Source organism: Phacochoerus africanus, chromosome 9 (genome assembly GCF_016906955.1).
Source record: "Phacochoerus africanus isolate WHEZ1 chromosome 9, ROS_Pafr_v1, whole genome shotgun sequence".
NCBI classification, from domain to species: Eukaryota; Metazoa; Chordata; class Mammalia; order Artiodactyla; family Suidae; genus Phacochoerus; species Phacochoerus africanus.
This window is the reverse complement of record NC_062552.1, coordinates 52,764,087-52,791,480: the sequence shown is the minus strand read 5'-3', so window position 1 is coordinate 52,791,480 and position 27,394 is coordinate 52,764,087. Positions and strand designations below refer to the sequence as shown.

At 42.4% G+C, this 27,394-nt stretch overlaps 1 protein-coding gene across 2 annotated transcripts; it reads right to left on the bottom strand.

Moving 5' to 3' along the window:
• Window positions 1-305: 305 nt before the first annotated feature.
• Window positions 306-27,394, bottom strand: BNC1 (basonuclin 1). Of its 2 annotated transcripts, none has more exons than XM_047797126.1 (5): window positions 27,315-27,394; window positions 11,526-11,625; window positions 10,256-10,491; window positions 6,106-7,970; window positions 306-1,659 (listed from the first exon to the last, which is right to left on the bottom strand). In XM_047797126.1, the coding sequence occupies exons 1-5, from the start codon at window positions 27,321-27,323 to the stop codon at window positions 975-977; spliced, it is 2,895 nt and encodes a 964-aa protein (XP_047653082.1). In that variant the 5' UTR covers window positions 27,324-27,394; the 3' UTR covers window positions 306-974. The 2 variants fall into 2 exon arrangements, with proteins under 2 accessions (XP_047653082.1, XP_047653083.1); XM_047797127.1 differs by lacking the exon at window positions 27,315-27,394 and adding an exon at window positions 25,998-26,155.

Below are 27,394 nucleotides of genomic sequence, written 5' to 3'. Positions count from 1 at the left end.
ACATTCTCCAATGCTTTGGTCAAATACGAACGAATGGTCCTGCCAGAATCGTGCCTGCATTTGCTCCACGGGGGATCTAAATGAACAGACTGAAGTTCATCAAACAAAAATGGGCAGTGGTTTTGATGTTTAGGTTGTCACTTGTTCTGCTTTTGAGCAGAGACCCAGAGGTCATACTGTGACATGTCTGCACCCACCCCAAAGACATAACATAAACACAAATTAAATATTATCAAACTAATTTTAAATTAAATTGAAGACCACTATTTTTTAAGTGCATGAATTATTTCCCCCCCCCCCCCCGCCCGCCGGCTTCTTGAATGCATGTTATAGAACAAGAACTAACATCCTTGGTAACATCCATGTTCCTTATATTAGAGGCCAACCCACTTCCTCTGTGAACTCCCTGGAGTAAACACATGAGACCTTTAGGAGGGGAAAAAAAGCAATTCTCCTCTCTAAATGGAAGGACAATCTTGAATAGTCATTTTTCCAAACTCCAGTCTGGACTTCAGACTTGTTAAAACAGGAACTGAAAAATGTGATCTTTGGGACTGGCTCTTGGTGTCACCCATGGTGACGGCCTGTTACCCCAGGACATTCAATTGACCCTTAATACTACAAGCCTCACTTCAAAGTGCCTCCAGGTCCTGGGCCTTGTTGTCAATCTGCAGACATGGAGCTCTCCCAGGGAATGTGTAAACAAATCTGGGAAAAAAACATATTTCTGCAAGTTTTTGTTATATCAGGGAAAAACCTCTTCGACTAAGGAAAATAAGAGGAAATGCTGCCGCAAAGACAACTTCCCACAAGGCTTGTTTTTCACTCATTGTGCTATAGAAGACTATAAAGTCAACTCAAATATTCTTTGTCTGGTTTGCCCCCAATGGTATTAAACAGAAACATTTCTTTGGACTACCTGATTCCTGAATTATGACAAATGCTTATCCAACCAAACGTCGTCTACCATCTTGTTACTGGAGGTGGCCTGGAGAGGAGGCCAGGCTTTTGTGCAGGTTGGGATTCTGGCTGTGTCTGTTTCGACTGCGAACAGATGAGAACATGGTGTTGCAGCCTGGGACTTTGCATTTGTGGAGCTGGCGGAGGTGCACAGTTTTGTAGTGGGCCCTGAAGGTCCCTTTGTTACTGTATGTCTTTTGGCAGAGGTGACATGTTATGGACAACCCAGAAGGCAGGCTGGCAAAACCCTGGTCAGCCTTCTCCATCAGGACACAGATGGGATAGTCATCTTCCCCGGGGACCAGGCCTGGCCCTTCGCAGTTCCCATCGCTGTCCTCCATGAGCACGGTGCCTTCCTCACTTCCCCCATCTGAGTCCCAGGAGGAATGGCTGCTGCTCTCTGACTTCATGCTCGAGGTAGTACTCAAATCCAGGATGGTGCCCTCACCTGCTGGACCAGAGTTGTAGCTCTCCAGGCCGACACTGTGGACCTGGGCTATTGGGTAAACCAAACTGCCCATCCGACTTGTTCCCTTGAATATGACAGATGTCTGGGAGGCTTGCTGTGTAAAAGCCACATCCTGATAGGCCTCCTTAGCCACATCTTTCAGGAGGTAAGCTGCACGGAAATGGTCTTCACCACTCTCCAACGCTTCTTGGGGCAACACTTTTTGGTGGAGGTTTAGGTTTGAACTGTGTCTACAAGAGTGAAAAGATGGTTAGCAATGGGCTGGGCTGTTGTTTTAAAGACATGAGACAGATACCAGGAAAACGTGTGGCATGGGAGAAGGGATGAGAAGGGGCTTGGGAGGCAGTGCATATGCAATGGACACTGCCTGCTGCCATTCACTGCTTGTCACAAGTTGGCATTTGACCAGGAAATGTGTAGTTCTCTTCAATGTCCACAATTTGATTAACACATAGGTTCTTGTATCTCATCTTTAGAGAATGCTAGTCTACTTCAGTTAGCCAATTCAACTGGGACAGTGGAACCAGGAAATCCCAGAAGAAAACTGGTCACAAACAATAAGGAAACAAGCAGAGGACTTTATTTCAATGAAACTAGGAAATATTATCTTCTAAAGCTGAACTATTCCATATGATAGCTACTCATAGGTGGCAAGGAGTACCTACCTGAGTACCTGAAATGTGGCTAGTGTCATATATTTAAAGAGTAATATTTTGGATAGACTGAATGATATAAAATGTTCCTAAAACTTGCTTGTTTCTTTTTATTATTTTTTCTTTTTAGGGCTAATGCCCATGGCATATGGAAGTTCCCAGGCTAGGGGTCGAATCAGAGATGTGAGCTGCTGGCTTACATCACAGCCACAGCAATGCCAGGTCCAAGCCTCGTCTACGACCTGTACCACAGCTCTCGGTAATGCAGAATCCTTAACCCACTGAGCGGGGCCAGGGATCAGGTTTGTTACCACTGAGCTACAACTGGAACTCCCTCTTTTTACTTTTGTAATATGGTTACCAGAAAATTTTAAATTTCCTATGTGTCTGACATCATGGTCTAGAGCATTTGCACACACCACAGAAGTTCTACAGGTATGAAAACCTGATTGGTTAGAAATTGTATACATGAGTGTGACGTGAGAGAGTGTGTGCGCACATGTGCCCGTATGTGCAGGAGCTAAATTGAGTTCATATTTGCAACATTTCACTATACACCAGACAGGAATTTTGCAAATGCAGCACTGTGAGCACACCGCCCATTGTCTACCCAGTGATTACTCCCGAAGGGCAGACCATGAGTACCCATTATGACGCATGCTTTTTACTCATAAGATATCATTTGAATGTAACTTGTCAATCAATGTCGGGCTTGCTCGGAGATCCCCTAACTTCTGATGAGCAAAAACAGCCCTTACCAAGGGGTCCAATCTCCAAGGTGACTGGAGAATTGGTCCCAACAGGGAAAATACCTCTCTCGAGACAGATCAGAATGCATGCCAGGGTCAAACTGGGAAAAATACTCTCATCAAAATAACAAAGAACTGAATTTTCTCTTCTAAATCTCCCAAGACACACGGGGGACATGTTTCTCATAAAACATATACATTTTTAACTTCTCTTTTTTATCCTCACACACATTCTTTTTTTGGGACATAATCAGAATTATACTTCCAGATCACCCACTTTGCAGGCAGCTCTTCTTGACTCTGCAACTGTGCCCTGTGATTATGTCAGCACCCTGAGTTGAAGGAGCAAGTATGTCTCAGCAGAAAACCAGACACTAGATTGACATATAGAGGTTTCAATAGACACAGCAGTCAAAAAAAGTCAGACAAACACATTTACTGGAACCTTGTACAGAAAGGTTGTGATGCAACAAAACAAACATCTGGGCCCCATGCTTATTAACTCCTGAGGATGCCATGAACACCAAGAGCTAACTTGTGGGTTCTTCTCTCTCCTCCTTAGCAGACATCCTCAGAGGGTTAGATGCATTTCTTGAGGTGCCATGTTCCCAAGACCAGCAACTACCACAGCTGAAAAAACCCTATGAACCACGTTCCAGGCTTTCTGTTTCCAGGATTTGCTAATGCTGTGCCTGCTGCCCAGGTCTGCGTTTCTTCCCTTCAGCCTCTACCTCCCCCTCCAACTCTTCCCTGCCTTGTGTTTGACTATTTAGATTAGTTGAGACCAGTGGTTTTCAAAGTGTGGTCTAGACACCCCAAGAGTTCCTTTCAGGAGGACCCATTAAGTCGAAACTCATTTCATAATGATACTAAGACATTATCCCCTGAAAGTCTCATCCTCTCACGAATGCAGAGTGGACTTTTCCAGAGGCTACATAACATGTGATATGGCAACAGGTTGAACCCAGAAGTTGACATAAAGACCCAGTTGTCTTCTATTAGGCCAGACGTTGAAGATATTTCCAAAAATATAAAACAAAGCCACTCCTCACTACATTTTTGTTTTAGGATATGCAGTTATTTTTCATAAAAGTATAATGTTAACATATAATAGGTTTTTAATTTTAAATGATGTGATACATACTAATTTTTTCAGTTTTAATTTCTAACACAGTAAGTATTGATAGATATAAACCCCAAAAGACAAAACTTGAGGGTTCTGAAGTTTTAAGAACTTGTAAAGGGGTTGTGAGACCAAGACCCTCTTTTGCGAGCTGCTGGTTTAGACATAACTCCTTCCAGGAAGCCCTCCCTAACTTCTCAAAGAGTTTGGTTAGGTGCCCTCCTAGGCGCCCATAACAGCCTGTATTCTCCCCCTCTCCATTTCTAGCTGCTGTCACATTCACCAGCAATCACCTATTTACTGCTCTGTCTCCCCTACCAGCCGTTGTGGGCAGGGACTGTGTCCAGAGCATCTAACACAGAAGGTTCTTAAATATCTGTTGGCCAAATAAGTGCCCACAGTGCTGCCGCAGTCCTTTCCTGATGGTTCCTAGTAACTGGTGTTGGCGGTGGCAGCAGCTCGAAGAGAGGAAGTTAGTTATCCTTATAGCAATGCACTCTCACCTCTGACTCAGAAAAATGATGGTGGACCCAGGGCTGCTCACAAGATCCTGTTTAAAACGGGAATCTTTTTAATCCCAGATTCTAGGGAAAATGCAGTCCAAGTTTTCTAGACTACTAGAATTAGTAGTTTACATTCAGACTGCAAGATGCGTTCCTGTGGTGGGGGAGGAGGCTCATATCACAGATAGGTCAGAAAATAGGACAATATTAAATACATGAGAAATAATCTCTTAAATTCCACATGCCTTTTAATTTAGTAGATACTGCAGGTCAGTTTCATAACTATCAAAGACCATCTGACCAATATGCCTATCTCTTCTCTGTAACAACTTACTCATGAGCAAACACTCCTCTTGGAGGACGAAGGAGGAGGACTGGTTCTCTAATTAGAGTATCCTGGTGGTTTGGTGCAACATCCAGCAACAGAAACAGGAATTTTAACTAATATCACCCTTGCCCTAACCTTTCTGCTCAAGACAATGAGTGTGTTCTTATGAGTCCTGTGAGTCCTGTCCAGGAATGCGTGTGGGTGTCTACACGTTTTCCCCTCGTAATAAATTAGGTGCTATGAGTTGGATAAAGATCATGGTGGTATTGAGCTGCTTCAAGTCAAGCTTGTTTGAACAAATGTAACATTTTAATATTCTGTGAACCATCCAGCATCTGTAATGTTACATTACATCAAAGAGTTTGGTCCTGTCCTTGAAGCCTTTCTGGGGACCTCTTTTGGTATGCTTCCTCTTCCCTTTATAGGCTGGGGAGGAAGGTGACCTGAAAAGCAGTTATGTGACTCAAGTTCATTAAGAAAAGCACAAGCAAGATGGTAACGCCGGTGCTGTGCCCCCAGAGTGATGAGAGAGACTCCATGCCCGGGCACTCTGTAGATAGTCTGACTCTGTGTTGAGGGGTCATGAAAACCTAGCGCTGACAGACTTCTCATCTTTCAACCACCCATTACAGCCCCTGAAATAACCTGCTAACTGCTTTTGTTCTTTGATACCTAATATTTAAAAAATTTTCAATCAGGCAGTTAGTCTTCCTTTCAAATATAGTGGCTAACTAGAAATCAGAGTAGAGGTTTCATTCTATGGAATTCATACTTTGAAATGAAAATCAGACAAGTTTTGAGGAGCTAAAATCCTAATTTAAAAAGCTACCTCCTCTAATGTGTGAACTAGTTTATGATTCCTTATCTCAAACACCCTAGGGAGCCAGATGTGCTTCTGAATCCAAAATTTCTTAGACTTTAGAAAGTCAGAATGATGCATATACTGTAATATCATGGTAGGGCCCCTGTAATAAACCATTAATATTGCTATACTGAATATATATTAAAAAATCCACACAAAGGGAAATTTAAAAAGATTAAAATAGCCTCACATCAACAGCCAGATGAGTTTAAATTCTGAAACTGAAAATTCAGGAATCTGGATTTATGAAACACTGTTTCTCAATCTGTGGCCTTGGAACAGCATCAGTGTCACCTGGGAATAAGAAATGCAAACTCTCACGTTTCATCCCAGACCTACTCAAGCAGAAATCTTAGGGGTAGGGCTCAAAAGTCTAACAACCCTCTGGGTGACTCGGATGCATGTTACAGTTGAAGAACTGCTGTCTTGGAAGAAATGATTGCCCCCAGACGTCTTACCTGTCTCTGCTCCTGCGGGAAGGAAACGTGGCCTTACAGCCCTCCACGGTGCACACGTGCGTTTCTTTGGCATGCATGTTCTTGTGATGCATTTTCACACCGCAAGCATTTTTAAAGGTCTTCTTGCAAATGTCACACTGGAAGCGATTTTCCTCCTTCTGCTTTGCTAATGGGTGCTGACCCATGTGCTCCAGCTCTTTGGAATCTTCAAAACAAGGAAAAGCCATTCCTCTGGTGGACAAAGCACTGAAGACACCCCCGGCCAGCAGGTGCTGCTGCAGTTTGATGTAGTCAGGGAAAGGAACACAAGGCTCCACCCCAGGTGTGAGGTGAGGTTCATGGCTACTATCCTCCCCAGCCTGTGACACCAGAGTCAACACTGACCTCTGCTCAGTCTCCCTCTCCAAGTTGTGTGTGGCCTGCTCAGGGGTTTGGCGGAGGGCTCCACTGGACTCAATCACTGGTTTGAGATGGCAGGGCCTCTCTCCTTCAGGGCGAGGCTTCCCTAAGCTTCCTGACTGTGTGTCCTGCTCCTCACAGGCTCTGTCTGACCCAGGACTGCAGGCCTCCAGCTCATCCTCACTGACCACGTGCAGGGGCATATCTTCATCTGAGCTTAGTGAGTGCCTCTTCTCATTAGCTATCTCCACAGCCTCCTTCTCTATTTTGATGGGCATACTGGACTTCCGGGATTTCTTCTTGGGAAGAGCATCAAATGGCATTTCATTTGAAACCAGCTGTTCCGGGATCGAAGAGGACAAGAGAGGGAGGGAAGGCAGCATCCCGGGTGTGTTTGCTAGCTCAGCCGGAGTGGCTGGACTGCGGTAGAAAGGAAGGACTGGCTGGACTGTCTTCAGGTTGGGAAAAAGCACCCCATTTTGCCCGATGCTCGGGAAGGCTTGTTGGCTCCTGGAATCCTCTCCTGAACTGGTGTAGCCAGGGAAAGGCCGACAGTCTGGAGAAGCCACCCTGAAACCTGGGCGCTTGTAGCTCTCAGAGGCGGTCAGGTTCAGGCTGTTTCTCAGGTCTTTGTCCCTGTTATTTCTGTTCATTGGCATGTGCAGCCGGGGGTTGGGGTTGGCGCTGTGGCGGTTCCGGCTCCTCAGGGAGCTGAACACCATGTTACAGCCTTCGATGGTGCACTTATGCTTGATCTTCAGATGCACGGCGTTGTAGTGGATCTTGAGGGTGCCTTTGTCGTAGAAGGTCTTCTCGCATGCTGTGCAGAACACCCGGCCCTTCTTTGTGCCAAGGCTGTTCCTCTCGGATTTCACTTTGGCTTCGGGGGACAACTGTGTCCTTTCTAGCTTTGTGATGATGTTGTATGAACTGGAGTCACTTAAATGGGTGCTGTCTTCCTTTTTAGTAACAGTATCTGGACAGTTTAGACACTGCTCTTTTTCAACCTGAAATGGGGTGGAACTGGAAGTGAGGAAGCTGCTTTCAGGGAAGGGTCCGTGGATTTCCTGTTTGGGGTCCTGACTTTGGTCCTGACCCTGCTCCAGCATATATGGTTCAGGCAGTGACCCTATCAGTGCGGGAGGCACAGGGTTGAAGAACTGGAAAGGCAGCATGAAAGTCATGTTGTTTATGAGGTTCTCAAAGGGGTGTATACTGCTGGGGTTTCCTTTGTCCACAGGAGTGGGGAGGCTGGCACTCCTGTGGCTGCAGCTCTCGATGAAAGCCCTGATATCTACGTTTGCTGTGGTAGGTGGGATGATGATGGACTGCTCTTCTTTCTCTTGAATGGCCATGAGCTCAACAATGGATTTGGTCTCTCCAAAACGAAGGAACTGCTGCAAAGTGGCCACCTCTTCCTCACTGGTCATGATGCTCCAGTGATCCAACACCTTTCCGGATGCATCCTAAACCCAAACCAGAATTTAAAAGTGCAATTAGTTTACTATTCCTTGTCCTTCTCTCTAAGAAAGGAACCATGTATGTGGTCAGGGCCTCCACTAGCCCCACAAGGCATTTTTGTGCATATTTGAAAAAGGCACCCCTGTGAGCTCAGGGCTTGTTGAGTTCAGCCCCCACTCACCTCACTCTTCTAGGACAGAAATGCTGTGCCAAAAATAAACTGCACACATGTAAGGAGTGGTTCAAAAGAGAGAAGTAAAATTATATCACTCAAGCCGAAGGGAAATTTGGTGATTATTTTACATCTTATTTCAAACCAATTGGTTGTCTTGCATGAGGCGTAATAATTTTCCTCCACTAAAATTAAAATATGTATCATTTGAACAATAGTAACTTCTTTGTCTAAAGAGTATAGATGGGGCAATCAGGCCTAGATTCAGCCCAAGTATTTATTCACTGCAAGTGTAATAATCTTTCCCAAGCAACTAACATCAAAAAACAAATGAACCTGTATTGATCTATTGCCTGTGTTCACAAAGCAGAGCTGTAATTACACCGGAGAGCTGGAGATCTTTCAAACTCTAGCAAGGCCTAACTTTTCCCAAAACTACAATAAATATTTTATCACAGAACATGTATTTGATGGCCTACTGAGATTTTTCACAGTGCATGTAAGAGTTTTGAAGATGATGAGGAATGTAACATCATAAATTTTTCATGCGCTAGAGGTTCAAGGTAATTGATTCCATATTTTTAATCCTAACACTAGAAAGCAAGATTATTAGGATCATTAAATATTGATCGATGTCATAATGTAACATCATAATGCTGCTCTACATAAAAGGTGGTTTCTAGCCTGCTGGGGGTCTGCACGCGAGGTGAGCAAACGTGTTTCCGGAGGAAGACTGGGGGTGTTAGAGTCAGAAAGAAGTAGGTTCAAATTCTGAGTCTGCCACACGCAAGTTGATTGACTTCAGCAAGATTTAGAAGCACTCAGCCTCTGGTTTTCCAACTGGAAAATGGGGATAATCTATCTACCTCACGAGATAAATAAAACTGGAAGAGGGCCTAAGTCAATAAATGGTTGTTATCAGTGTTTGTTTCAGGGTTACGGCCTACTGAGTCAGACCAAAGTGTATGTTAGTCTTGGAAATACGTTCACCACCACCCCCATTTTGATGAAAAAAATTTTTTTTTGTCTTTTGTCTTTTTGTTGTTGTTGTTGCTATTTCTTGGGCCGCTCCCGTGGCATGTGGAGGTTCCCAGGCCAGGGGTTGAATCGGAGCTGTAGCCACCGGCCTACGCCAGAGCCACAGCAACGCGGGATCCGAGCCGCACCTGCAACCTACACCACAGCTCAGGGCAACGCCGGATCGTTAACCCACTGAGCAAGGGCAGGGACCGAACCCGCAACCTCATGGTTCCTAGTCGGGTTCGTTAACCACTGCGCCACGACGGGAACTCCATTTTGATGAAATTTTTACCAAAGTTAGCTGACATTTTCTAGTGCAGTGACAAGGAAGAAAATGCTGTAGCCGTTTCATAGGTCAGAGAAATGATATAATTCACACCAGGAAATATGGTCTTTGCTTGTGAAAATACCTTGATAGCCTCTGTGGATATGAAGCATTGAGGCCTACCCCTCACAGTGCGGTACAGAAAGGTAGCTAAAACTACTCTGCAAAGGAAAGAGATGAGATTTGGGATAAAAGGTGTGGAATGATGGTGAGAGGCAGGGAAAAGCTGAGGAGGCCAAAAGAGAACTTGGGGGCGGGGGGTGGTAGGAGGGGAGAGAGAGAATGGGCAGAAGCATGCGCTTAGAAATATCACAAGATGAGAGAGCCTGGGAAGAAAAATCAGCGGGGGATGGATGGCAGAGGGCTTTAAAGAACAGGAAGGTGTGGCATGAAACTGTTAACTATTTGTTGTGCCCTTCTGCAATGTAAGTTCCCTTCCTCACCCCCAAACCGTCAGTAAAATCAGAAACAGATGTCTTGTGTCGGTAAATAGTTTAGGGATAATAAAAGAGATGGCAGCAGCACTGAGGATGGGGCAAATGGTTGACTGTGGAAGAGCTGGCTGAGCTCTTCCCAAGAGTATCACTGATACTGTGAACAAAGTGCTGGATTTCTCCCAGAACATGAAGTAGGGCTTAAACCATTAGAAATAACTAATAATAGGACAGATAAGTGCCACTGGCTGTAGCACTGTAGGCAACTAGGTCACATCTGTTCCATGGACATGAGTTTCAGAAGACATTCTATGGGAACGGGGCCCATGGTGCCCATACCTGCAGCACATATCCACGGATGTAATCCTGAAGTGTCCAGTCCAAGGCATGGAGGATCTGCAAGACCTCATCTTGCTTCAACACACTGAAGAGACGGTCCAATAGGATTTTCAGGCGAACAGGGATGGCCTGGGTCCCATAGAGCATGAGGCTGCTGATATCAAACACCACATTGGATTGGACAATCTCCACCTGGCTAGTTGGATACACAGGAGGGATCCTCAGCTTACTCAGAGCTGAAACATCAAATGGAAGAAATATCGTTTTTCAAGATCCTACTTTTAAGAGAAACACTGCACAGGAAGTAGGCTAGAGCTAACTCTCAGTTATCTGTTCCAAGAGAAAAACCACAAATATGCAAACAATTAATAATCTTAATAGCTATTTGCTCCAAGTTATTCACAGGAACTTCTAAAGTAAAATGGACTAGGTGGGACTCTTCTTTTTCTCCCTTTCCTGTCATGTCTAAGGAGTAAAACAGTCACAAGGAGGGAAGGGACAAGAAAAGGGGGTAAAAACAAAGGTGGCAGGTGCATAATCAAATGGATGGAAAATCAGGAAGCACAAGATCTGGGGAAGAACCTAGACTTGGGAAGCCAAGAGATCTAGGTTTGAGCCCCAGTCTGCCTTTCTAATTGTTAGGCTTGGCACGTTAGATGACTGAACTCTGTGCTGTCCAATGCAATAGTCATCAGTCACATGCGGCTATTCAAATTTAGATTTAAATTAATTAACATTAAATAAAGTTAAAAATTCAGTTCTGCATTTGCACGAGCCACATTTCAAATACTCAGTAACCATATGTGGCTAGCAAATAAAAATAAGGATGCTCCTGTTAAGTTGGAATATAAATTTCAGAGAAACAGTGAATAAGTGGGATATACTTAAACTAGAAATATTCAATGGGGGATGCCTAGGCTAAAAAATTATTTATCATTTATATGAAATTCAAATTTCACTGAGCGTTCTGTTTTCTTACCTGACCACCCTGGGTTAGAGGATGCTGTATTAGACAGCACAGAACATGCCTATCGCTGCAGAATGACAGCACTGAAGCACCATTTTCTACATCTTTAGAAGGGGTTAATAAACACTTATCACACAGAGTTGTTAAGATGCAAAGAGATAACATATATAAAGCCTATTACCTGGCACACGACAGTAACTTACAAATGTTAGCTTCCATTCTTAGACATTCAATGTGTTCCTAAATAACTCAGTTATTTAGAGGGAACACTATAGGCCAAGAGAAAGGGAAAAATAAAGTTACCGTGGGCCACCCATCCATGTCTGCACTGCTCACACTGACGGTGGTTTATTTTCCCTGGTTTGAAGCTTTGGCAACTGCAGTTCAGCGTACAGCCGATAGCCTGCAAAAGGGAACACAGGGATACCTGGCATGTTAGTGAGGCACGGAACACACATCACATTTACAAAGCAACACGCATTCCTCCACTGAGCAACATTCACTAAGTGATGTGTGCCCACTCCATGCCAGGCCCAGATGTGCACAGTGTACCCTGGAAAGAGGAGCAGCTGGCCCTGGACTTGGAGATGGTGAACACACTATGTAGAGATTTTGTGTCCAAGAATGGGCTAAAACCCTAGACCTTTTCATAAGAAAAGATTATAGGTGAGCAGGAAATACCTTGCTTGTTATTAAGGACATATAGAAAGAGTGAAGAAGAGTCACGTTCTCACTAAATCTCTAAGTTGACCAGAAGAGAAACCCTGAAAGGTATACCAGGTTGCCATGGAATAAGTCAATGGGAGAATGATCGATCAGAACTGAGAGCAATCCACATGCATAATTAGGTGTCCCCACCCCAAAACGAACTAGAGGCTGAATATCAATTAGATTTGAGGACATGTAATAGCTGACCACAGTGAGGATGACTCCCTGACTCCACTCACTGGACTATGTGACTGACAGACACAGGCTGAACAAGCCCTGCATCGATGGCCAGTTGCAGGTTAAAGGGCCAGGTATACGAGTTCCCGTCACGGCTCAGTGGTTAATGAACCTGACTAGGATCCCTGAGGATGCAGCTACAATCCCTGGCTTCGCTCAGTGGGTTAAGATGAGGTGTTGCCATGAGCTATGGTGTAGGTCGCCTAGATCTGGCATTGCTGTGGCTGTGGTGTAAGCTGGTTCAGTTCCGATTCAGCCCCTAGCCTGAGAACCTCTCCATATGCTGAGGGTGCAACCCTAAAAAGACAAAAGACAAAAAAAAAAAAAAAAAGGGCCAGGTGTGGAATGGGGGTGTGGAGTGTGCAAACATACAGCTGAAGCAAAAATAGATGTACATGCCAAAAAAGTTCTAGTAATAAAAACAAACTTCACATATATTTTTAATATGAATTTCTCAAAAGGGGATAGAGGCCTGAGGAATGTAATCTATTATTAAAGAGAAAAACGCTCACACAGAGCTCTGTCAGTGGGATTCCTGGGAAGAGCCGCTGGGCAGAATCTGGGGAGTGCCTGTGTTTGGAGGGGATGAAAAAGCCCTGTAACTACAGGTTTAAACCTCCATGTGCCAAGTAAGGTACTATGTGGCCTTGCACGGGCACAGGGAAGGGAGAAGCTGGCCTAGGACACTACTAGGAATACATAACTACTCCCATGTACTAGGAGTACTAGGTACTAGGTACATAGGAGTACATAACTACTAGGACTACATAACTAGTCCTCACTTAAAAATCAGTTGCTGATGGGATTGTAGAAGTGTGCAGCCACTATGGAAAAGAGTCTGGCTAATCCTCACAAATGCAATCACCATATGACCCAATAGTTTCACTACTGGGTATAAACCCAAGAGAACTGGAAAACATATGTACACATAAAACTTATACAGAACTGTTAGAAGTAGCATTATCTATAATCTCCCTGACGTGGGAATACCCCAATATCCATCAATTGATGAATGTATAAACAAAATGTGGTATATCTACACAGTGTGACATTATTATGCAATTAGGGAGAAAGAAGTACTGATACATGACATAACTTGGATGAACTCTGAAAACAATATGCTAATGAAAGAAGCCAAGTACAAAAAGTCACAGGTTGACCGATTCCATTTACATGAAATGACCAAAAAAAGGCCAACCCACAGAGGCACAAAGCACACTAGTGGTTACCAGGGCTGCGGGGAGCAGATAGGGATGAAGAGTGACTGCTAGTGGGTGGTAGTGGTGGGAAGAGGGGTGTTCTTTTTTTGCTTGTTTTCACTGTTTTTAAAAACAATTTTAGGAATTCCCTGGTGCCTCAGCAGGTTAAGGATCTGATGTTCTCACTGCTGTTGGCAGGTGTTCAATTTCTGGCCTGGGAACTTTCACATGCCCTGGGTATGGCCAAAAAAATAAAATAAAAATAGCTCTAAATTGAGATATCATTCATGTATCATACAACTCAAAGTACAAAATTAAATGATTTTTACTGTATTTAGAGGGGTTCGACCAACATCACAGTATAATTTTATAATATTTTCATTATTCCCCAAAGGAACTCTGTGCACAAGTTTATGGAAGACATATATTTTCATTTCTTTGGAATATACTCCCAGGAGTGAAATTGTTGGATCACATAATAACTGTGTTTAACTTTTTGAGACACTCCCTAGCTATTTTTTTTTAAAGTTTACATTCCCACCAGCAATGTATGAAGGTTCTGATTTCTCCACATCCTCATCAATATTAGTTATTATTTGTCTGTTTTATTGTAGCTATCCTACCGGGTATGAAGTGGCACTTCACTGTGGTTTTGATTTGCATTTCCCTGATGGCTAATGGTGTTCAGCATCTTTTCATGTGCTCAATGGCCATCTATATGTCTATTCAGATCTTTTGCCCACTTTTAAATTGGGTTGTCTTTTAGTATCGAGTAATAAGAGCTCTTTATGTGTTCTAGGTATAGGAATATATGATATATGATTTTCAAATATTTTCTCCAATCCTTGGATTATCCTTTAACGTTTTTCCATGGTATTCTTTGAAGCACAGATATTTTAATTTTTGACCAGAGTTTCTTCTTGAGGTGATTAAAATGTTCTAAAATTAGATAACTGTGATGGTTGCACAACTCAGTGAACATGGTGAAACCGTGTTATATATTTTATAAGGGTGAACTTTATGGTATGTGAACTATATTTGATAGAAATATTACTTTTAAAAAATCGGTCCACTATACTCCTATTAGAATGGCCAAAATCCAGACCACTGACAGTATCAAATGCTTGTGAGGATACAGAGCAACTGAAATCTCATTCATTGCTGATGAGAATGCAAAAGTTCCAATGTAAAGTTACTTTGGAAGACAGTTTGGTGGGTTCTTACAAAACCAAACACTCTCTTACCATATAATCTGGCAGCTGCACTCCTTGGTATTTACCCAAAGGAGCTGAAAACGTATGCCCACACAGAACCTGCACGTAGATGTTTACAGCTGCTTTATTCATAATTTCCGAGACTTGGAAACAACCAGGATGTCTTTCAGTAGGTGACTGGATAATAAATTGTGGTATACTCAAACAAAAGAATACTATTCAGCACAAGAAAGACACAAACGATCAAGCCTTGAAAAGACATGAAGGAAACAAGTGCATATTACTAACTGCAATAAGCCAATCTGAAACGGCTACACATACTGCATGATTCCAACTATATAATATTCTGGAAAAGGTAAAACTATGGAGAAAGAAAAAGATCAGTGGTTGCCAAGGGGTCTGGCAGAGGTGGTAGAGGAATGAACAGTTAGAACACAGAGGATTTTTAGGGTAGTAAAAATACTCTGTATGAGATTATAATGACACATGCCATTGTCCATTTTTCCAAATCCATAAGATGTACAACACCAAGAGTGAACTCGAAAGTCAAACCATGGATTTTGCAATGATATGACATATCAATGTAGGTTTGTCAATTGTAACAAATGTATCCTCCAGCGAGGGATGATGATAACAGGGGAGGCTATGCATTTGTGGAGGTAGGGGGTATATGGGAAATAACTGAACTTTCAACTTTTCTATGACTCTAAAACTGTTCTAAAAAAAATAAAGTCTTCAAAAAATCAGTGACCCTGCTTAAATACAGGTTAAAATTTACATGGTTTGACTGTATCTACAATTTTTTCAAATTACAATGGGGACTGAGCAGAGATTTTCAGGTGTTCATACCTGAGGTGTGCAGCAGAGAGCAACACGATTATCTAATCCCTTCAAGAGGCTATCAAAAAAACAGGAAATACGGGGGGAAAGGGTTTTGCTCTTTGTAAAGCCCTAGAATATAACACAAAGGACTCCAGATGATCACAACAGTCTCTCACTCTCATATTGCATACATTCTTATCTGGGGTATACCAGTCCCATAGGGTGAAAATTGCTCCACCCTTTTTATGTATAAAGCACGTGTGTGTGTGTGTGTGTGTGTATGTGTGTATAAACATATATATAGCACATGGTGTGATACTTAAATTTCATTGGGGGAGGCACAATTAGGAAAAATTTTCTAAAGTCTCCTTATATGTGTGTGTGGGGGGGGTAATGAAAAAAATCAAATATTCCTTTGCCAGAAATTATTTTACTTTTTGATTTTAGAGTTTCTATTTGTATATACATATACAAATCATTTGTATTTAAATATGTGTGTATATTAAATATATGAACACACACATCTATATACCTATACAGAATTATACAGTTACCCTGACTGGAAGTAAAGGATAAAAACAAGTAATGGTTTAGTTTATAATACACACTGCCAAAATTTAAAAGACCACCATTAGCTCAGTTTGTGGCATACCTATGTTGTCCGGTTTTTAAACTTCTCTGCAACTCTCTGAAAGTTAGCTGACAGGCAAACTAATCATCTTTATTCTCAATAGGTGCCAGCACACTTAGTACTACGTCTTTGAACTATTTCACCAGCTACATTCTACAAATATGACTGTTTTAAAAATTTTTTTGGCTGTACCCGTGGCGTATGGAAGCTGCCAGGCTGGGGATCGAATCCGAGAAGCAGCTGCGACCTTGACCCCACTACTGCGGCAACACTGGATCCTTAACCTGCTGTGCCTCAGCCAGAACTCCAAATATGGATATTTTAAAGGAAACTTTTAATAAGAGAGAAGTTCTTATTTTGGATTATGTCTCCCAAGATGGCATTCACTCTTTAAAAACAAGATGTTGGAACTATACAAAGTGAATTCACATTTCATTTATTTGGACAATAGAACCTACTTGAATCAGAGAAAGATGTCCTTGAGCACACAATTCCTCTACTTCCTAAATATTCTGCTCAAGAGGCCCTCACTCACGCAAAGCCCCCAGGAAACTCTGAGTGACACTATCTCAGGCCCAGCACAGCAAAACTAGAGAGGGAACAATTCCAAGCACATTTCATAGCATAAGGTCGAAACTCATTTTTTCTGCATCTTTGATACCTGACTCATGATTTCTCAATGTTGGCGTTACAGACATTGAGTTGGATAATACTTTGTGGTAGGGACTGTCCTGTGCACTGTAGGATGTCAAGTAGCATCCCTGGCTTCTACCCATCAAATGCCAGGGTAACACCTCCCTTCCCCAGCAGTGAAAAACAAAAATGTCTCCAGACATTGCCAAATACCCCTGGGGGCAAAATTTCCCCCAGTTGAGATCTATTGATCTAACCCAACTATTTAGTTTTAGCAGCTTCTAGTTTTATGACTGAATTTTAAGCAGTTTTATCTGTAATTCCAATGTATGAATGCTGCTTTATAAGAAACAGTCATGTAGTGCTATATGATCCTATTTGAATAAGGCTTAATAAAGCTCATTAAACATCTATGGAAATAAATCTCAGAGGAATTATTTATGAACTAAAAAAGCTAATTAGAGTGTCTAAGAAAACTTCCAATATTAGAGCCCTTGGGTTTTTCCACCCATCTCAGAATTCCATGATGTAGTAAAATTATAGCACCATTATCTAAAGACAAATTAAAACTTCTAAAAATGAAATTAAACCAAAAATTCTAATTACAGGACAAGAAGTACTTATGTAAATCAAAATGGAAAACTCTTAAAATGTACATCCTTTCTTTTAGAATCCTGATACTTGTTCCATTCTTCGCAAACATAAAGCAGATGTTTACAACATTCCGAACTCATCAAGACATGATTATTACTTTTTACGCACTCATTTTAATCAGACTATTTCCGAATTGTTATTAGTCACTTTGATGTGCTACAAATCAACATTCAAAATTCTGGTTTGATTTCTTTGGTAACCATAATTTGCTCATTCATTCATCCAGAAATTACTGACACACCTAGTATGAGATGGATGATTTGGTTATTTGCAGTGGAAAGTTATGACCTGGTTTTTAGGCAGACTTCAGGGTCCCACTTCCTCTCTCAGACACCCATGATCTACCTTCAGCTTGGGGAGATTCTGACTTGAATTTCTCAGAGCAGCCAGCCATCCCAAGCACACAGTAGAGTAGCTGCACAGACATCTGCTGCTGGACCATGCCGGCCTTTGTTGGGATTTGAATTACTAAGCTTGAGAATAGAAACTGTCCGCTTCAAAGCTGTTCTCATCTCCAGTACATGCAAATATTTTCCTATCACTGAAGATAAATTCAAGGGGATATTCTTGGGGGATCAGATGGAAGGGGGAAGAGAAAATTCATAGAGGACTTTTGGGGTTTCTAGATTCCTAGCATTGACCTTTTGAGGGGAGTTATTTGTGATCTGGCTCAGGAACAAAACTGAATTACATACCAGCCAGGAAGCTCTGTAAGTTCAAGTTACTTAAGTCTGCTTTGTCCAATATAATAGCCACTAGCCACATGTGGCTAATTAAATTAAAATTAAGATAAAATTAAAAATTCAGGTCTTTAGTCACTTTTTAAAGTGTACTGGACAGCAGAGATGAGAACACTTCATCATCACAGAAGTCCTACTTGAGTCTGATGGGGAGACTAGCTACAGATCTGAGTCTGATGGGGAGACTAGCTACTTCTCCAGGATCTGTCCTTCCACATGGTGGCATTCGTATATGACAGGTGATCTCATTCAATCCTCACCACATCACTGTGAGGAGGGAATTATTCTCAGGAAACTTAAATTTATGGAAGATTTGTAATTTGCCCAAGGTCACATAGTTCATGATGCTTAGTGATTATTTATTATGTGTGAGGCATTGCAGTAAGCAGTACCTATGTGTTTTCTCATTTCTTACCACCACTCCCAGAGGTAGGTATTACTATCCCCATTTTATAGATGATGAAGCTGAGAAACTCACAAGCTATGAAGGTGGTCTCAAATATGGATACTGAGATATCATATTTGATACTAAATGCACTGACATTCATGGTTTCATTTAATCTCAACAGCAACTTTGAGAGTTGGGCATTATCATTCACATCCTGGAGATAATGATACTCAAGTTCCACACGGTAAGAAACCTCATTCATTGAATAAATATTTACTGAGTGTTTATGAGCCAGGCATTCTAAACTCTGGGGGTTGAGGTGTTGAATAAGAATGATGAGGTCCTTGCCTTCAAGGAGCTTATATTCTAGATGAGAGCCAGAGAATAAACAGGTAACCAAACAATACTTTTTCAGAAAAAGGCGAGTGCTGTGAAAGAATTAAGCAGATAGTAATTTTACTGGGTGGCATGGAGGGATAGAAGTAGGAGTAAGTGCCTTTTTGCCAAGGTCAACATCTAAGGCTTTTTGAGGAGGTGACACTTGAATAGAGTCTGAAGGGATGGCAAGGAGCCAGTGAAGAACTGGAGATAGAAGGAATGTTTAAGGCAGAGGGCAGAGCAAGTGCAAAGGCTCTGAGGCACAAAATAGGCTGGAGTGTACAGGGAACAGAAAAGTGGCCAGTATAGTTGGGTGCAGTTAATAAGGTTAATGGCAGAAAACAGAGGTCAGTCAGAAAGAAACGTGACAGAGACCACTCTGCATGAGATCTTGTGGGGCTGGCCAAGGAGTATGGATTTTGTTCTTAGAGTCAGCCTTTGGAAAAAAGTATGAAACTAATATGATTTGCCTGTTAAAATGACACCACTGGATACAGACCTGGGGTACCTGAACTCCTTCCCCCTCATCACACTGAGCATCTTTCACTGGGAGGTAGTAAAATCTTTGACTGGCCTCAGGCAACCTACGCCTTACTTCCTGTTAGGTCATATAATCTTCAGCTCCATGCCTTGGAGTCTTTGACTCTAAAATGGGCTGGATTATCTGTTTCTGCCTATCTCAGTGGCCTATAAGCCATATTAATGAGGCTATAGAGATGGAGAGTTGAAAAGACTAATCAGCACAGTGAGACTCTTGTTGCTACCAGACTGACAACAGGTAGGATCTTAGGTCTTCTGGGTTCTGGTGGTCTAACCCTACACAGACAGAGCTACCAAAAATACCAGTGACAAAAACCTTCCTAAAAGTTGTTACACAATGAATCATTCCTGAAAGGGGCAACAAAACAATTGAAATTCCAAACAAACTCCGAGTGGCTAGCATGCGGCCTGATACTTGGTTAGCCTTCTGCTGGTTTTGAGAGAGCAATGAATGAATCAATGAGAGAGCTACACCATGTTTATGAATTACAGATGCCCATCCAATACCCTTTCACCTGATCTGCCTTGGTAAAGGAAGCTTAATTTCCATGTCTCCTTTGGTGGCCAGGTAACTAGGTACTGACCAATGTGTGCAAGTTATTGGGTGGAACGTTATAGAAATCTCCTTACAAAGGGGAGGTGACTCAGCTGGGGGACTTTGCCTTTCCTCCTCCCACTTTCTTGGAACCAGAACATGATGGATGCAAACATGGGAGCAACCCTGAAGTCATGCCCTAAGAATGGCTCAGCAGAAAGGGTGGTGACTATTATTTAGCAGCTCTTTTACTAGCAGCCAAAAGCAGTTCCTAATTTATACACTGATCTTCCTATTGACTGGAGTGAGGGCCACATAAAAATCACGTGAAAAATCACTAATTAATAGAGATCATCAAGGCCAAGTTTAGAATATGTGGTCCTCTCTTAAGTGTGAGATTCTAAGGCTGTGCCAGATTCTCAGTTGTAAGAATCATAATTCCCCAACTTGAAATCAAAGGAGCCAGCATGCTAAATCACAAATCACTTCTTTCCACACGCAAAACAGAAATGCTTCAGGTTTCTCCAAGTTGTATTTTTAAATGCGGAACATAGACAATTTAATATGTTTTGAGTCCTGGAAATCTGCATTGCATATAAAAAGCTGTTACTCTACAATACAAAGCATTTTCTAAAGAAGTTGGACCACCCTTGGCTTGTGGGGAGAGGACTTGCTCTCTCTTCACCTGCAATGAAACTGTCATTCCCATTCTCTCTGTTGCTTCAGAGCTAGCCTTCCTGGTTCAGAAAATGCTTCATTCAAGGGTGGGAGGTCTCTATCCCATTGCTCTTTGGAGCTGTTCTGCCTCTTATACACATTTTGTACTTCTCACTTCTCTTATTAGAACTAGATTTTTTTTTTGCTCCCTACCTTCCTCTTACTTTTCTCAAACTTCTTTTACTTTTTATTAAGTTGTTTTTTTAACATATACAAACCCACAGAGGTGCAACTATAATTCTGCAAAGAGTATCATCATTTGCCAGATATCCCAGAACAACTGAGTTGAAGAGAAAAGAAAACCTATAAAGTCCTTTGTGTGAGGTAGCTTATCTGTTCCTGGTATAGCACTGGACTAAATCCCATCTGGAGAAACACACACAGACCAGACGTTCATCATGCCATCTTCCATTAGTAGTTTAACAAAATGAAACCAATTTACTCAACCAATGTTTTTCTAACAAAAACAACCCCCCAAAAAATGTTTTTTTTGGGGGGATTGTTGTTATTTCTTTTTAAAGCATCTACCAGGTACTAGTAACTGTGGGGAGCCTCAGGGAGATACAAAGTGAGGAACTCCCAGTATCTACTCTGAGGGAGCACATGGCTTCGTTAGGGAAGAAAAGTCATACACCTTGATTGGTCAAGACTTACTGAACAAAGAATATGATTTGTCAAAAATTAGTATGAGTCATTCACTATATTAAAATCTAGCAATTCAAAAGATACTAAAAACAAACACTGGCTACCTTTAGAGGATGTGAAGGAACCAAAAACTGTTAAACAAAAAGAAAAGAATCAAGCATGTATCCTTTTTTATACAAACTGTACTTCAGGGCAACCAACTCACTGATGAGACAAAGATTCTCTTTACAGAAGGATTCCAGTAAATAAATGAATGAAGAACAGGTAATTTGCCTTTGCATGGAAGGATATATACTACTACTTATGGGGTATTTTTGCTACAAAAGTTCAAATCTGAATCAGATCAAGCCTTTTGGTATCAGTGACAGAGGAATGTTCAAATGATATCACAGGGAAACTATCACCAAAATTCAGGTGGAGGAGTATTCTACAAGACAAATGACTTAGCTTTTTTCAACAAATTGCAAAGAAAAAAGTGAAGGGTAAACCAGTACATTAAGAGACATAATTTATGGATTTGTATCCTGATTTGAACAAACCAATGGTAATATAAAGTTTACAAAACAACTGAGGCAATCTGAATGCTAGAAATTTAATGACATTAAATAATTATTATTAATTTTTAGGTGCTACATGGTATATCACTTTTGTTTTTTAAAAAGAGTCATTTATTTTGGAGCTACATATTAAGATATTTATGAATGAAATTGTATGAATACTCAGGATTTGCTTCAAAGGAATCAAGTGTTGGTGACAGTGGGAAATCAGTAAGGAAAACAGAGGAAATGAGACTGGCCCAAAGTTGATCACTGTTAAATCACCAAGCACATTATCACCAAGCTTCGTTAAACTATTCTTACTCTGTTTGAAATGCTCTATAATAAAAAGTAATAAATAAATAAATAAATAAATAAAAAGATAAATCAAGACTCCACCTCTTCCCAAAATTTTAGTTCTGAGTAAGATGGCTACAGGGAGGGAGACAGCAGTGTGTAGAGAGGCCAGGGGAGGCTTCCTTCAAGAGGAAGCAGGCATACTCTCCACAGTATATGTAGAAATACCACAGTCCTAGGCATAAAGAAGGTGCATCTTGCACATGTTTGTCAAGCCTAGGAGGGTGGGCCACAGAGCACAGATTCCTATCATGGACAGTGAAAGCCCACTGTTTAGAAAGGCAAAATAGAGTCAGGGTTGCGGGGGGGAGGGCTATTAAGATACGCAGCCATGACTTTCTTGGGTTCATGGAACCATCAGAGTTCTGAACAACGGGAAGACACTATTTGTCATCAGCATGGTTGAGAGGGGACCTAAGAAGCCTCAGAAACTAGGCAGGTAGCATTTGCAATATAAGAATGACATTAAAGGAGAAGTGACAGAGTCTAGTTTCTCACTGCAAGGAGGGGGATGAAAAAAGAGGCTAGTCAAAGACTGAGAGTGTGGAGAAGGGTCTGGAAGAGAAAGGGCAGGTGGGAGGTAGAACTCAGGGAACAGATGTGGGGCCAAGTCTACCTGTGAGTAGAAAGTATGTGTTACACACTTGTAGTGTTCTCTTGCTGCTTAGTTCAAAGAGGGTGATGGGGAAAATACTTGTTCTTTTGATCTCTGTAAATCAATTGTTCTTATGATCTCTGTGCCAAAATAATTTAGCAGCTGTGCCTTTTTTCTTAAAATCATTAGTTCCAAAAACAGAAAATATAAAGAGTAGAAAAATATGGAAATACTACCTTAGAAACCAAACCAAATATTTCTCCTTAAAAAAAAACTAACAAGAACAAAACTACATAGATATATAAATGATACTTTTTTCCTTTATAAGCTAAGCTTGGGGGACCTCGGCCATAATGTTCAGAAACCTTTGATAACAAAAAAATGCAAAGATGTTAACTGCACAGGTAGGGAACTTCTGGACACAACGATCAGCCTGGGGGGTGGGGGAATAATAAAACCAAAACCAAAAAAAAAAAAAAGACATTTATACTGTAGGATAATTTTAACTAAGGTAGCCAGTTACACAAACAATGCAACTTTACCATTGCTGCTGATGTAAAATAACAATAAATTATGAACACTGCCAAATACAATCTTGCAAAAATTTCTTTTAGGGACTTAGTGAGAACTAGATTTTTAAAGTTAAGTGCAAGAAATCCCTTAGATTTTCCAAATGAAGTTTTTAAAAGGAAAAGATCAGACTTAATTATGCCATCCTGATCACTGTCTTAACATTCAGCGTGGTCTATCAGGACACATAGTAGTAGTCTATATAAAAATTTCACCCTCATAATGAATAATGACACAATGATAAAGCTACAGAACAAGGACAATGCTTCTGGAAGCTGATGTAGAGGTGGAAAATAATTTTGACGTTTGTTAGCATGTACTGAAGGATCACACAAATAATCCATAAGAGAAGACAAACTAATATAACTCTATGAAAAAGACTTGGCAGCCTGAATTAATTTTACCTCCACTATTTCCCCCTACACAGGCTGTTTGGACCTGGCCTTCACTACATTTTATTTGCCCATCTTCCTTTTCTCTTACATTAGCTGAGTGAAATTATCAACTCCCCAAGGCAGAGTCCTCCTGTGATATGTTAGGCTGGTTTATAATAACCAGCCCATGTGTGGATGGGAACAGCGAAAGCTGCTTTGCCTGTTAACTATGCACAGTTTGAGAAGCCCTCCAACAGGACCTTGGTTAAGGAGGTCTGCTCTGTGTAGATGCAACCTTTATGGATAAAATAGGCATGAGTGTATGAGAAAGGGGCCACGCTGTGATCCCGGAATTTCCAGAATTAGGAAAAAGGGCCTCAAAGAATGACGAGATAGAGGAAATAAGGTTTTCAGGTAGAAACTGATTTAAAAGGAAAAAAAAAAAAACATTCCAGATACCAGAACCAGTTATGTTTAACATTTCTCAGATAAGCCATCAAATATATCTAAATAAATAACAGTTAAAAATCTATAAACTACTAAGAATAAAGTAATTATCAAACTTACTCTCCTAATCTTGATCTTAGATACCAAAAAGATGGACGGCTCAGCACTGAGATTTCACCTTAGCTATGATATTTCTAGTTCTTTTTAAACAGTGCTATTTCTGACAAAAGTAACTCATTCTAAATGACATCTGTAGAGGTGAAAATTCACCCTGGGGTAAAGCAAGCTCCTCCTGCAAGTAATTTACCTTGTGGAACCTTCAGGGCAGCTCTTTAATGGCCACTGTCAAAATAACTTCTAAAGCCACATACAAAAGCTAAAAGACACTTATGCCCCTCACCCCATATGCTGTGGTTTAATTTTCCTGACAAACTGAACTTTTAAAATGTTTTTCCATTCATATTTATCCCTAGGCATTCATAAATAATAAGAGTATGTTACAGGACAATTTTTTTTTTTTAACAGGGAAAACTATATGGTTCTTCTCACCCAATGGGTTGGTTTGTCCTTTCCAAGCTGATAATTCTGAGGCACAGAATGTGGGTATGGGTCTGGGATGCAGGCCTAACTGCTCCATGGAAGAGGTGTAAAAAAATAAAATGAAGATAACTCTCTATGTAAACCACATATTGCACTGTAATTACTTCATTTTGATTAATATTTCTAGGGTGAATTATAACCAGAACGAACAGATTATCATTCCACATCCCAGTAGATATCAACAGCCAAATAACCACTTCAAACTAAGAACTCTCTCTGAAGGAGCATGTTGCTAAATCTTTACTATTCCGAAGGGAATAGGATCTATGTGTACAAATGATATTCCAATTTAAATTATGCAGATGTCTGAACATAATTATGAGTACCCAAAGTATAAGCAAGCAGTACTTGTGCTAAGGGAAGATTTCACTACCTCTGTTCAGCATTTAACTATAATAACATGGCCAACCAACAGTTGAGTTGAGATAGTAATACTTTCTTGGTGAAATTAAAGTTAGCAAACTTACTAGATGAGAAATCAAATGATGACCACCTCTTATTTTTTAAGGTGTGCCAAAAAAGATAAAACTATTTACTGAAATTTATCTTAGCAAAAGTGATGGTTATCTTTTCACATTTATTTAAAGCAAAAACCAAATCCTCGACAATTTGTAACATTTGAAGTAATGTTCTTTTACATGATGTACAAAATTTTTATTTTGACATATTCAATTTTAATGAAGTTCTAATAATATATATTGACAGATTTGGAGACAACTGAGAAGCCAGCATATTTATCACTGAACAGAAGTTTTAACACATAAGCAGATATTTGCAACCAAGAGTCCAAGAAATCTGATGAAAAGATCCCAAGATATCCAATAGCAAACTAAAACAACAAAGAATGAAAGGATACCAGAAAAAAAGATGATTTGCTAAATACTGTTTTTCAATTCACTTACTGTCAAGCAAAATCTTTGTCGTTTTCGTGAGAAGCTATTTTTTAACAATTGTTGCTAGATGTATGGGCTCAAAGCTGTAGAACACATATTTACACACACACAGACACACACACACTCTGACAGGGATTCCCAAGACACCAGTGGGGCCTCTTTTAGGCCCCTTAAGTGTTAACAGCAGAGGCCTGGCTGCGACCAGGCGTCTGGCCCGATTTAAATGCCCTGTCTTCAGAGAGCTGCGGTGAGCATGGCCATAAAACTAGGGGACATTACTGAACCTTAGAGTGTCTGATCCTCCCCCCAACAACACATTTTTACTCGTACAATCAAGGCTGCTAGTTGGCATTCCATTTAACTGTCAAAGTCAGGCCGGTGGCAGCCCCGCAGCCACAAAGAGATGCCTTAAATGAGAAGAACATGTTTCTACACCGCATTTGAGAAAGTTTGGCTCCGAGCTATGCACTGATTAATATCAGATCTCCTCCTTCACTCGCCGCTCGACAATCTTGTCACATCTGGCTGACAAATCCTGAGGAGCTTATGCAAAGCCAGGCGGCCAGTGGGGCTCGGGGTCTGGCCCGCGGCGCCCGAGGAGAAGCGGGGACCACGCCGCGGCCCCCGGTCCTCTGCCCCGCCCCCGCCGCCTGGCGGGCAGCTGGGAACCGCCCGGGCGCGCGGGAGGTGTGCGTGCGCGGTTCCCCCCGGACCGGGAAGTTCAACACCCGGGCTGCCCCGGCGCTGGCGGGCGATACTGAGCGCGGCGTGGCCATCACCTGCCAGCGGCCCATCTCCCTGCGGCTAGAGCCGACTCTCTGGCTTGGACGTGGAAGCGCCGAGCCTCACCCCAATTCGCAGGCCTGTCCCAACCGGCGGGGTAAACACCTTCCGCTAAACTGTTGCGCACACCGCCAGGCAGGTCAGCAGCAAACGTTTGCACAAAACCTGACCTTGCACCCTCGACGCTATTTTGTCCCGGAAGCTTCCCGACCCGATCCGTCCGCGTCTTCATTTGAAGTTTTGTGCAAAAGATTTGCACCCCCCCTCCTCCGCCCGAGACAAGAGTCCCCGACCTGCCCCCAGCCCGGCTCCGCAATTCTCCAACAAATGACGGAAGGAGACCGCTCGCTTAGTTCTCCGCAAACAAAATCCAAGTAGAAAAACGGTCACTTTTAGATATCAGCTGCTTAATTAATTCTGTGGTCAAAGCGGCTGAAAGGGTCCCAACGTCCTTGGACCCAAAGTCCCTTGGTTGAGGGGCGGGAAGAAGTGCAGCGGGCAGACACGGCCGCCTGGGCACAGGAAGGCGGCCGCCTTGTCTTTCCCGACCCCGCACTTCGGACGCGCCGAGACTGTCCCGGGGACGCCGGGGACCTGCCCTCGCACGCCGACCAGAGTCGCGCACCTGGAGCGCGTCAGGCGGTTCCAGGACGTCGGGCGGCGACGGGTCCGAGCGCCCCCACGGGCCCTCCCCATTGCAGAGACGCTTCCTCACGCCCCACCTCAGGGAAGGACCGCGACACTGCCGCCGCCGCCGCGCTAGGTGGCCCTTGGGGAGGTGGCCCCGGGCGCGTCCCCGGGGACCGACCCGCCGGGGACCAAGCGGCGTCCCGAGCCGCCGCCCCGCCCCGCGCGCTGAGGGGGCCCCCCGCGCCCGGGGAGGACGCCGCGCTTACCTCGGCCATCCTTCGGCCGCTGCAGTGCCGGGGCTACCAGCGCGTGTCCCCGGCCCGGGCCGCCCCGCGTCCGCCCCGGC